The sequence below is a fragment of the Ipomoea nil genome, unplaced genomic scaffold, assembly GCF_001879475.1.
Source record: "Ipomoea nil cultivar Tokyo-kokei standard unplaced genomic scaffold, Asagao_1.1 scaffold1932, whole genome shotgun sequence".
In the NCBI taxonomy this organism is placed as follows: Eukaryota; Viridiplantae; Streptophyta; class Magnoliopsida; order Solanales; family Convolvulaceae; genus Ipomoea; species Ipomoea nil.
In genome coordinates, this window is record NW_017618360.1 from 2,949,836 (window position 1) to 2,962,039 (window position 12,204).

The window sequence follows — 12,204 nt, forward strand, 5'->3', positions numbered from 1 at the left end:
ATAAATATTCCGACCTGTCTTCCTTTCTTCTTCCATTTTGTACAACTCAAAGCCTGTCTTCCTTTCTTCTTCGTTCTTATTCCATTTTGTACAACTCAAAGCCTGTCTTCCTTTCTACCATAATAATACACAACAATAACAACAATATAATCAAAGATTTGATCTTAATGAAAATGGCTTAAGCCCCTAAAACTAAAATTGTTCTCACCTCTAACTAAATTCAATCAAACAGATGGCTACTTTGTATGGGTCCTCAACCATGGCTGACATTCACCATCTGTGACTGCTTCTTCCCCAGCTTTTCTTCTCATTTCTGTGACTTCCTTGTGAGAGCTGGAGTGTAAAGAAGGAACGAACGTCGGGCTAGCCGCGGGTCGATATTCGGGAAATAGTCATCCAGAACGGTACCCAACTCCACAGGCATTGCAGAGTGTTTTTGGCCCCATTGGTCCCTCCCTCCACTGTGGGGTTTTTGTAACTTCACAGTGTAAGCATTTTTTAACTGGAGAACTCTGCCGTCCCTTCTGATGCATGGTTCGCCTGGGGGTTTCTGATGTCCTTTGCGGCAATTGATCTCTGCGACAACTTTCTCTCTCGTTTCTTTTTGGTGCTGGCAGAAATAAAATGCCATGGTTTGAACTTTGACAATCTCATGCGTTTGGACCGAGTGCCTACTGCCTACTGGGACTATGAAGTTAGATTTTATCGCCATGATCATTTTGCCCAAGTAAAGAGCACGGTTCTCAGAGATGCGGGTTGGGGTTTGTGTCTGAAACATTCCAGATTTGTGGTCGGAATATTTATCGGGACAATGAAGAAGAAGAACGAAGAAGAAAGGGGGAATGAAGAAGAAGGGAATGAAATGACAATTTTACCCTCGTCAAAAAACAATTTGAACCAATTTATGTTTTTCCGGTCAAAATTGGCCGGCAATTTGGCCCGGAGGACCAAATCTGCCAATAATTGCATAGTTAAAGGTTTAAATTGGGAGTTTTGAAAGTCACGTACTCAAATTGTCAGTACCCTAATACTCACAGGACCAAAAGTGCAATTTGTTCCACAAAAAATTAGGAAGATATTTTATGCCAAATTGAACATTTTTTTGTTGATCAAAATGAATATTTTCAGTTGACTTCATTTTCATTGAGTACCCAAAAGTCGAAAATAAGTAATTTTTGGGGTTTCCAAACGGACCCTTAGTATTGTTTTTTTTTTTTTTCACGTATGAAAAAAAATAAATTATAGAGGTCAAGCTATAATTTATCAAAACTTATATGGTCTCCTTGAAATTTACCAAAAATGGAGGCCAAATTACCAATTAATTGAATTTTCAAGAACTCAGAATCAGAAGTCGGAAATGCAGGGGAGCTGCTCAGCTTCTAGCTAGAATGGATGATCAGTGACGATTAAGGAATGAGAAAAGTGAGAAGATGGATGCCTTGAAAGCCTCATACGGCGACGTTTCTTCTGATTCCGACTCAGAATCCGATCCCACTCTTCCTCCGCCCTCCACCTCCACTTCCATCGCCGCCGAGACATTCACGCCTCTGCCGCCGCCTCCGGTCTCTCTACTTGACACGCCCAGTTCATTGGGTAAACTTATTTCTCAACAATAATTTACATACTTACAGAACCGCGTGTAAATACCTTTGTGCTATGGTATTATGTGTTACTCTATAGCTGCTCACCAAATGTTCGATCTTTTGTCCGTGAAGGTTCGTTTGATTACTTGCAAAGCAGTCAAGTCAATCGAGTTAGAAGCTTCCCTCATGTAGAAGGCAATTACGCTCTTCATGTTTACATTCCAGGTAAATTTGACCATCTGCTCCCAAAATTACTACTTCATATGCTATATATAATTTATTGATTGATTCACAGTTTAGTAAATAGTAATAGCCTTCAGGTTATGTGGAGTATCTTGATTTGCATTGTCATTTTCGACTGAATGGATAACTTTGCAAAATGGTGTTCACTCTGATTTTGGAAATGGAATACATACAAAGAACATATTTTTATGTTGTTTAGTCATCACAGAGAGATGTTTATTGGTTTTTGATACTGAGTTTGCCATTATAGTTCATATACAATCTGCATCGAGGAAGGAGTTGGCTCAGTTTTTGGAAAGGGTCACGGCTCTTGTTCCCAGTCTTAATGTTGTTGATGTTGATGTACCTTTAAGTAGTTTGGTGAGAGACAACAGTAAGCTTGAGCAAGTTGCCTTAGGTAGGGAATTTCATATAAGTTTGGGAAGGACTGTTCCCGTTCGTGTACACCAGATCAACTCAATAGTCTCAATGCTTCGTCAGAGGCTGCAATCTCAGAAGAGGTATGGCGGTGGCTTGTGTGATGTGTGTGTGTGTGTGTGTATAACAGTATATGCACCTCAGCTTATGATCAACGTTTTTAACCTTGTGCAAATGTCTAAACCCTTGCTTTGGAACGAAAATAGGTATTGGATAAATTTCGACAAATGGGAGATTTTTGTGAATGATGATTGCACTCGCACTTTTATGTCGTTGGAAGTTGTCAAAGGAGGCTTATTTGAGGTATGACTGACAGCCTGTAATAACCTAGTTGACTGTTTAGTTTTTTATATCTTTAACTGGTTTCATTTGAATCTTGAAATCCCAACATATTTTCTTTTGTTGCCTCTCTTTTGTTTTACTTTTGTACAATTCATTCATAAATATACCCTTGCATTGCTGTTGAGTGTTTTTCAGAGTATCAACAATACAAATTCGATCTTAGCTTCCTATTTCTATCCTGTCTTGAGTTCTTGACAATTTATTTCATACAAATTCTGAGGAAACTTATTTTGATTCTCGTGATCTAGATAACAAAACAGATTCAAGCTGTTAATGAGGTGTATAGGCTTCATAATCTTCCTGAATTTTACAAGGTTAGATCAGAGAACCAAAAGCTCTTCTTCTCTACAATTTATCCACCATTCATAATTTTGGTTAACGCTTTTCTTATCACACAAACATGAACGTACTATTGCACGTGATTGCAGGATCCACGCCCCCATATATCCATAGCTTGGGCATTAGGTGACATCAGTGATACATTGAAGAGGATGGTAGAAGAAGAGATGAAGAGATATCTTGTTGGGAGTTCACAACAGAAGCCCATTTTTACAACCAAATTTAGTAGCATTTTGTGTAAGATTGGCAATAAAAGTTATGAGATATGCAAATTTCATGGAGAGTAATTGTGTTACAGCTAACAGCATTAGCATTCTTCCCCCAAACAACATTAGCATTTTGATTGTATTATATGATGATTAAGTATGGTTGCTGAAGAAATTATGTTAGAAACTCTATGTATCTTGATATGTCCAAATCACGTGTATTTTTACTGTGTTTGAATAGTAATTTTAATCTGTAGTTATTCAATATACATATAAATAACTTCTAAGATGCAATTTCAGTCAAGTTGGTTAGGTGCTTACTAATTCAATTCCCAATGGAAGCGGTCTATTGGCCGGCCTTCTTAGTTTGAGTCGGTTTTAAACTGATTTACTTCATTGTGGTCTTTTGCTAATTAGGATTACAAGGTGAGATTTACTCGGTGTATGCCCGTAGATAGTATTTGCGAGTTTATCTCTGATAACGTAAACTGAACCGGGGGCTACAATTACACTATGAATACATATGTTTGTGAACAAGTAGAATAGAGCGCTCATAGGTTAGTCGATCGGTCTACCGGGCGACGACTGAGCGATCCGAGGCTGAGTAATATTACAAGTAATAGGTTACAACGTGGTGAGTAGTAGTTGTGATGAGATGAAGATATCAGAAGTGAGGGGGGAGACCCTCCTATTTATACTAAGTCGGCCTACGCATTTAATGCGCCTACTGCAAGTGGCTTGACGTGGCGTCTTCCCATTGGTTTGGTTAGGCGGTCGTCTGCAACTATGCGTAGGTTGACTGATCGATGAGGCAGAACCGCTACGTTTGCAGGTTGTCAGTCGTCGCTCTGCAGGTGCAAGTTGGCCCTTATAACTTGTCGTGTAGGTTATGTTTTCGGCTCTGAAGGCTACGTCATACTGCAGGCCGACCGGTCACCCTACGGTAGACAGGCCGGGTGACTTTCCGTCGGGGCGATTCCAAGGATGATCCGATAGCATCTTCTCTTGTCACGAGGCCTATCGGTACGAACGGTACGGTTGACCACAAGTGTTTTAGTCATGTCGGGTTCATGACCGTGACAGACCGGTTGGATGACTTCTTGACGGACTGGCTATACAGATCAGTCTTCTGTGCGTATTTACCCATCAATCTCGTTAGGCCTTTTAGTTTGAGTCGGTCATGGAAAATCTAAATTGATTTACCTCATTGAGTCATTGTTCTTTGCTGGTTAGGATTGTAATCTAAGATTTACTCGGTGCATGTCCTGATTTACCTCGTTGTGGTCCTTTGCTGGTTAGGATTACAATGTAAGATTTACTCGGTGCATGCCCTTAGATAGTGTCTACAAGTTTATCTCGTTAGATAGTGATTGCAAGTTTCTATCGTTATCCAAAAATAATATATAGTTACTATGCACCAATCGCTGCCATGAAATCATGAATCCATGACAGCAGGGACGGAGCCAAAGGGGACAGCTGCCCCCCTCACCCCACCCCCACTACCTCATATATCATTTTTGTATGTATATATGTGTATATAAGTATATGTGTTAGTATTAGTAAAATAAAACTATTGAATGTTAACAAGAGTTGATTTAGATGTGTTGGTTCAACACAGTCACATTTTTAATCGTTTTTTAATATTGGGAAAAGGGTCAAATACACCCTCAAACTTTATACCAGAAGTCAATTAGGCCCTCTAACTTTTAAAAGTTGCAATTAAGCTCACAAACTTGTCAATTTAGTGCATTGAGGCCAAAAAACAAATTAGTGACCTGTAATAACAGGTAACTAGAATTCCGGTGGTCGTCCGACGATATTCCGACCACCGGCGACGAGAAACAAGTTGGAGAAAGCGTCGTACGATTCTCATCTGCGTTGCTTGTCAGTTTAACATCTTCAATTCTGGAATAGGCCCTACTTTCTCGTCGCCGGTTTCCACTGGATGCGGTTGAATTGATTCTTGAATTGAAGTTGTTGAACCGAAAAGCTTTGAACAATTTGACCCAAAACTTTCAAAAAAATTCCCTTTTCCATTTTAACAAAACTTTTGGGTCAAAAACACCTTACCCATGGGCCATGTTTTTTCTGTTCAACAGCTTCAATTCCGGAATCAATTGTTGAAGGCTCCATTCGGCTTCAACGATTAATCACTGAACAACGCAATTTTAATTTTGCTTCAGTAAGTGGTTCAACGCTAGTGATTAATTCTAGGCAACAAAAAATATTTAATTCCTGGGTGGTAGTAGATTCTCGGCGACGAGTCATTGGCGGAAGCAATTTCTTCAGCGCGTTCAACGGCAACAAATTTCTCCTCAGCGCAGGTTCCGTACGACATCAACAGCAAATTAATTTCTGTGCATCTGCAATTTTTAGGCGGTTGCTTTCTTACTGGTTGCCTTTTCGTCCGTTTCCACCGTTGATTCACTGGAAATATCACCGGAGTTAGTCAGATTGTTGGCCGGAACCCTAGTAACCTGTGATAACAGGTCACTAATAGGTTTTTGGACTTCATTGCACCAAAATGTAATGTTGATGGGTTTAATTGCTCATTTACAAAGTTTAGGTGTCTAATTGACTTTTTAGTTAAAGTTGAAGGGCCTATTTGACCATTTTCCCTTTAATATTTAATACACACACATAACATTCTTTTATATTAATAATGAAATGCGTTTATTTTTTTTTTTAATTATCTCTTTTGTTTTAATGTTTCGCCTTTGCTGAAAAAAATTTCTGAATTCATCCCTACTTCTTTGCCCCTCAACTGAATTTTTTGCTCTTCCCTGCATGATAGGACTACATTTAAGTTTCTTGTCCTTAACTCTTATCCAGAACCCAAAATATTCTATGAAGAAAACAACCCTAAATTATAGTCTACTGCTAAATAAATACTAATAAATAAATATGCAGAAGAAAATGTGCAGTTCATGGTCGCATTTTCAATAGTCTCCCAAGTCTCAGCCAAGTTTCTACATTTGAAAGTGAAACATGCAGTGGTCGGTTCATGATAAACCTTAAAAAATGTAAATATTATCGAGAAAGAAGAAAATAATATTATTATTATGTGCACTAAAGTGCAAGCCAAAGTCTTGGTCGTTACCTTAGCTTAATTAATTCTATATTGTTTAACTATAGTCTTTACAAAAAAATAAAATTGAATCGCATATGATTGGTTTGCTTATTAAAAATGGTAAGAAAATGAATATTCAAAAGTCGTTGAGGCCTTCAACAAAGGGCAAAAGATCCAATATTATTTGAATTTGAATGCAATTAAAAATATTATGTTTGTGTCTAAGTTCTGAAGACCTGAAAAACAAAAATTATGTTTATTGATCATAAGCTTCTAAGTTTGATTTTGGGAGCTGTATATTGAATTTTTTCTTTAATTTCGATTTGAGCTGGTTAGTTATTATGAATTGGCTAACTTAGATTAGTTTATCTTCTTGTGATCCTTTGACAACTAGAATTCAAGATATGCTTCACTCATTATTAATGGTACATACGGAGTAAAATCATGAAATAGTCTGCAAATCACGCAATAGAAATAAATTAATCAACTAGAAAAATTCTGTGCAAATGAATTGAGAGGGTGTTAGCCATGATTAAACTCGTGAATATGAAATATTTGGCTCATATCAACCAAAAAAAGAGAGAAAAATTGCATGTAAATAACCAGAATATTCCAAACATCTATATTTTTGGCAGAAAATTAAAGCATCCCTGTGAAAGACTGAATATATAATGTAAGAAAGACTATCCTATCAAATTCGCAATAGTCACTACTAGAAATTATGAAATTTTCGACCACTTGAAAATGATCTTAAATCAAGTAAAAAGCTTTGTTCCGACCACTTTTGATTTTTCAACCTTTGTTGCTATTTCCGACCACTTTTTGGTATCAACTTGATTCAAGATCACTTTCAGGTGGTCGGAAATTCCATAATTTCTAGTAGCGAGTGAAAATACGGGATGTCTGAAAATTTATTATTATTTAAAAAAAAAAACACCATGTATAACATAAGAAAGATTGAGATCATAATAAAATTCTTGGAGATCAATCTAACAATTTTGGGCCATTGATATAAGCTGATCGATGGTTAATAACAATGATAACGGCAAATTATTCTATGTACTCCGATTCAAAGATGCATAATTTACATAGGCTCTGTTTGGCAACGCTAAGCTAGGAGCTTATAGCTTATTTTAAGCTACTAATAAGCTATAAGCTCTGTTTGGTAATGTTCCCAAAATAAGCTCCTAGCTTAAAATAAGAGCTTATTTTGGAACGCTACTTTAGGTAGCGTTTCAAAATAAGCTACTAGCTTCCTAACTTTTTTTTCATCTTTACCCTTATTATTTTAAAGTAATGACATATTTTAACCTTATAAATTAAAACCCTTTCTCTTCCCCTATCCCAACTTTCACGTCAATCCCTTCCTTAGTTTTGTTTCCTGCTAAACAATTATGTTGAAACTTTAGCTTATTATTATTATTATTATTATTATTATTATTATTATTATTATTATTATTATTATTATTATTAATGTTATTTTAAAATTAGCAATATGGCTTCAATCTCAAGTTGAACAAGAGCCGCCAACTAATGCTCAAGAAGCATTCAATCGTGGACATTCTTCTCTTCGAAGTTGTATTGAGAGGTCGTTTGGAGTATTGAATAAGAGATGGAAATACTTGCTAAAACGCCGCAGTTAATTTAGTGAGGAGACCCAAATTGATGTTATTATGGCCACATTTGCACTACATAATTATATTCGGAAGAATTCACAAGATGACATGATGTTTAATGTGCCTGAGCAGCATCCAGATTACATACCGCCCGATGAACTTCAAGATTCAAGTAGTAATATTTCCATCAACGAAAATTTAAGTCACACCTCTATGGAGGTGAAGGATATTCGCAATAATATTGCTACTTCATTATGGGATGCTAGATCATGATCATGCTAATAGTTTTATTTTAAAAAGTGTTTACTTTTTTTGGAAGACGAAATGTTAAATTTTAATATGTAAACAAACTAATTTAAATTTTATGAAGATGTCCTTTTTAGTCTTTTTACATTTATCAGCTTACCAAAAAGCTAATTTTACCAAACACTTTCAATCATAACAGCTAGCTTAACAGCTCTTCAATTTTCAGCTCCGAGCTTATAGCTTTTCAGCTTTCAGCTCCTTTTCAGCTATCAGCTCCTAGCTTATAGCTTTTCAGCTAGGTTTGCCAAACAGAGCCATAATAAATATTTACAAAATTCAAAATTTATTATAACCTTGTATTATATTCACAAATTTTCAAAACTTAGAAATACAATTTATATTCTAGATGTTTACAATCTCAATACTAAAAATACACAATTTAGGATGAGGGTTTAAGGTACACCCTGCTAGTCGATCTAACAACTGAATGTAAAGTGGCTAAATCTGCATTATTTAGTAGTGGAGATATGGGGATTGAAAACACCAAAGCATTCTTACATTATCATCTATGATCTATCTAAAACTTGAGATCGTCGGCTTTCTTTAGTACGTTGTACCAGAAAGACTTGTCTTCATCGTAGTCCTCCTCGGAGGAAAGACTCATCCTATCCATTGCAGCTGATACTGAAGTGAAAGGGTGATGAAATTCTTGATCACGAGCAACATTAGGGTTTCCAAATCCACCTGGACTGCTGTCCAGAAGAACATGGTCGTCGTGACTATGATGATGAGGTTTTTCTGCGACGACGACGACATTAACAGGCGGCGGAGCATTGTCGTCGTTCTTGCTCTTGTTGGTCCTTTTCCGGCAGTTCTCCGCCGCCGACCGTCGTGAGGAGACCGGAACGCTGACGGCTTCCTGCAGGTTCTTCTTTAAGTGAGTGTGGTAGAAATTCTTGATGTCATTGTCGGTTCTTCCCGGAAGCTGTGCTGCCATGGCCGACCATCTAAATATAATATACATACATATATACCAATTAAGAAACTCCATTAATCTAAAGGTTTAAATTAGATTAGGATGATTAGCTCAAACAAAGAAGACCAATAGCTAGGCTGCTCGATCTGACGATAGTAGAAATTGTAATTTTGTGGTTATGAATCAAGTCGACAGTCTTACCAATTTGGTTGGAGTTCCTGGCCTTGATTTCTGAATACATACATACATGCAGTTACAAATATAAATACCTGTTACCAAGGGAGAGATACATTCTGACAATAACCTCAACTTCTTCGACGCTAAACGGCCCTCTCTTAACGTCTGGCCGGAGGTAGTTTTTCCACCGGAGCCGGCAGCTTTTTCCGGTCCTTGCAAGCCCTGCGGGCATATATATGAGAAGATCAGAGATCATCAGAAACGGAAGATGGTGGGAATATATATATATATATACCTGCAAATTTGGGGATTTGGGACCAGTTCCAGATGCCATATTTGGTGATGTAGGAGATCAATCTTCTGTCTTCCTGAGGCGACCATGCTCCTTTCTTCAAATTCACCATCTTTAATTTAAAGCTAGCCTGCTGGCCGCCGGCCGGCCGGTTTCTGATCTGGATGGCCGGTTTAGTTAGCAAGGTTAGCTAGTAAGTGTTGGGAGAAACTTGGTTGAATTATATATATATATATATATATATATATATATATATATATATATATATATATATATATATATATATATATATATATATATAGAGGCGGGTTCAGGTGCGGCAGTGTCTTACGGTGCGGCTATTTCTTACGGTGCGACAACACCAATAGTTCAACAAATATGCACCATCAACGTTAGGAAAATACACCACACAAAACAGAGTAAACAAAGCCCTGTATCACCAAACACACACCATTAGGTGTGAGTAAAAACACCATACACTGTTCGGAAATACACCATTGGGGGTGGTGAGTTATATGGTGTATTTTTTTTGAATCTGTTGTGTATTTTGTGATGTTTTATTACATTTCATTGTGGTGTGCTTTTATTACACTGTTGGTGCATATTGTTAACACTGTTGGTGTATTCTGGAATTCCGCCGCACGTCGCACGGGAAGACCCCGCCGCATTTGAACTTTATTCTATATATATATATATATATATATATATATATATATATATATATATGAAAAAGTTCAAATGGGACGATGTTTTTAGGTGTGGCGAAATTTCAGAATACACCAACAGTGTAAGGGAAAACTCACCACACTCAAATGGTACGGTATATTTCTGAATATTGTAGGATGTTTTTACCCACACCTAATGGTGTGTTTTTGGTGATGCTTACTTAAGTTGTGTGTTTTTGTGGTGCATTTTCCTCACGTTGATAGTGTATATTTGTTGAACTATTGGTGACACCACATCCCGCACTTGAATCTTATTATATATATACTAGTATTTTCACCCGTGCGATGCACGGAATGAAATTGTTGTAATATATTAAGAATATTTAAATCGATATATAATTATTTAAGAGTTGATTTCACCAGAGGTCGTTTATCTTTCCTGACAATTCCAAATTTAATCCTAGACTATAGTTATTAATTATTACAATTTATTCTATGTTACAACTCTTACGTTAATATTCTTACTATTATTATTAACACTTAATTACTTTTAGATATTATTAATACCACTTATATTATTATTATTATTATTAGTTTCTTTTCAAGTACTGTTAGTATATAATGGTCGTGAGGCACAATAATAATATAACCATAATTAAATATTCTTGTATTGTATTCCGGAGTTAATGCCATTTTTGGTCATAGACTTATTGAGGCATTGACACTTTTCATCCTCCATAATAAAAATTGCCACTTAGTAGACACTGTTATTGGTCGTTGGACAGTTTTGATCCTCCGTCAATGAAGCCGTTTGTTGACCGTGAATTAGAAGGGCTTTTTTGTCTTTTTATGTCTTATTCTTCTAATCTTGTTTAGACCAGCGCTGTTGTGACTCCTGTGAGGCGAGATGGCGAGACTTGGCTGCTAAGTAGTAACCGTCGGTAGTGAGTAGCAGCGAGGTTCTTCTCCGGCGAGTTGTGGGTACGGCGACGAGCATACGAGGCAGTAACTCCTTCCGGCGATGGCAGATCTGGCGGTGCAGCAACAGATCCGGCGAGGTTGGGGCCTTCACCGGTGGTTTTTGGTTCCGGCGAAGCAGAGAGGGCAGCAGGTCGGCGAACCCTCCTATGGTAAATAGCAGTTGTAGTTGTAGATGGCGTGATGTAGAATTTGCACCTGTAAGTCCTCCCTTCCATATTGACCACAAATATCCTTCACATCTCTCTCTCTCTCTCTCTGACCACAACTACTTGGTGCACAACCCCAAAAACTCTGTTATTCTACCTGAAATTCATTGAAGTTTTAAGCTGAAAATGTGGAATCCGCCGCTCCCCAAAAATCGCATTGTCTGAGGTGTTGGAATGGCCGGTGTTGACTTCCTGGCTACTGTAGCTTCATTCCCCAACCCGGATGATAAAATTCGGAGCACCAGCTTTGAGGTTCAAGGAGGTGGTAACACTGACAATGCTTTGATAAAACCCGGATGATAAAATTCGTCTTGGTCTTAATCCAAGGATCATATCTAACGTTGCTGATGACTCGCATGGCGAAAGAATACTTGATGAGCTTGAAATGGATGGTGTTGATACATCTTTTATGGTGGTGTCCAAAGGAGGAAACTCACCATTCACATATGTCATTGTTGACAACAAAAAAAAAAAAACTCGCACGTGCATTTTCACTCCAGGATATCCACCCATGATATCTGAGGGTCTACATACCCAAATCAAAATTGTCTTCAGCGCTTGGAGTAAATATTGTCTACTTAGATGGAAGGCTGCATGAGACTGCTTTGATTGTAGTGCAGGATGCAAAGAGTAGGGGCGTACCTATTATAGTTGATGCAAAAAGGTTAAGAGAGGGGTTGGGTGATATTCCTGACTTTGCTAGTTATGTTGTATGCTCGACAAAATTTCCACAGGCATGGACTAACGCCCTTTCTATTCCAACTGCACTTGTTTCCATTATCTTGAGATTGATGTCAAATGTAAAATTCGTGATTGTTAGTTGGGTGAAGATGGTTTCTTAATGT

At 37.5% G+C, this 12,204-nt stretch overlaps 2 protein-coding genes across 2 annotated transcripts; one reads left to right on the forward strand and one right to left on the reverse strand.

The window, feature by feature from the left end:
• Nucleotides 1–1,318: 1,318 nt before the first annotated feature.
• On the forward strand, nt 1,319–3,357 carry LOC109193822 (U6 snRNA phosphodiesterase). The gene is made up of 6 exons (XM_019344647.1): nt 1,319–1,593; nt 1,716–1,808; nt 2,077–2,326; nt 2,450–2,546; nt 2,834–2,899; nt 3,014–3,357. Exons 1-6 carry the CDS (start codon nt 1,431–1,433, stop codon nt 3,209–3,211), a joined length of 867 nt encoding a protein of 288 aa, XP_019200192.1. The 5' UTR covers nt 1,319–1,430; the 3' UTR covers nt 3,212–3,357.
• A 5,282-nt stretch (nt 3,358–8,639) lies between these two features.
• Nucleotides 8,640–9,645, reverse strand: LOC109193900 (myb-related protein Myb4-like). Its single transcript, XM_019344727.1, has 3 exons — nt 9,511–9,645; nt 9,308–9,437; nt 8,640–9,069 (listed from the first exon to the last, which is right to left on the reverse strand). The coding sequence occupies exons 1-3, from the start codon at nt 9,617–9,619 to the stop codon at nt 8,640–8,642; spliced, it is 669 nt and encodes a 222-aa protein (XP_019200272.1). The 5' UTR covers nt 9,620–9,645.
• Nucleotides 9,646–12,204: the final 2,559 nt, after the last annotated feature.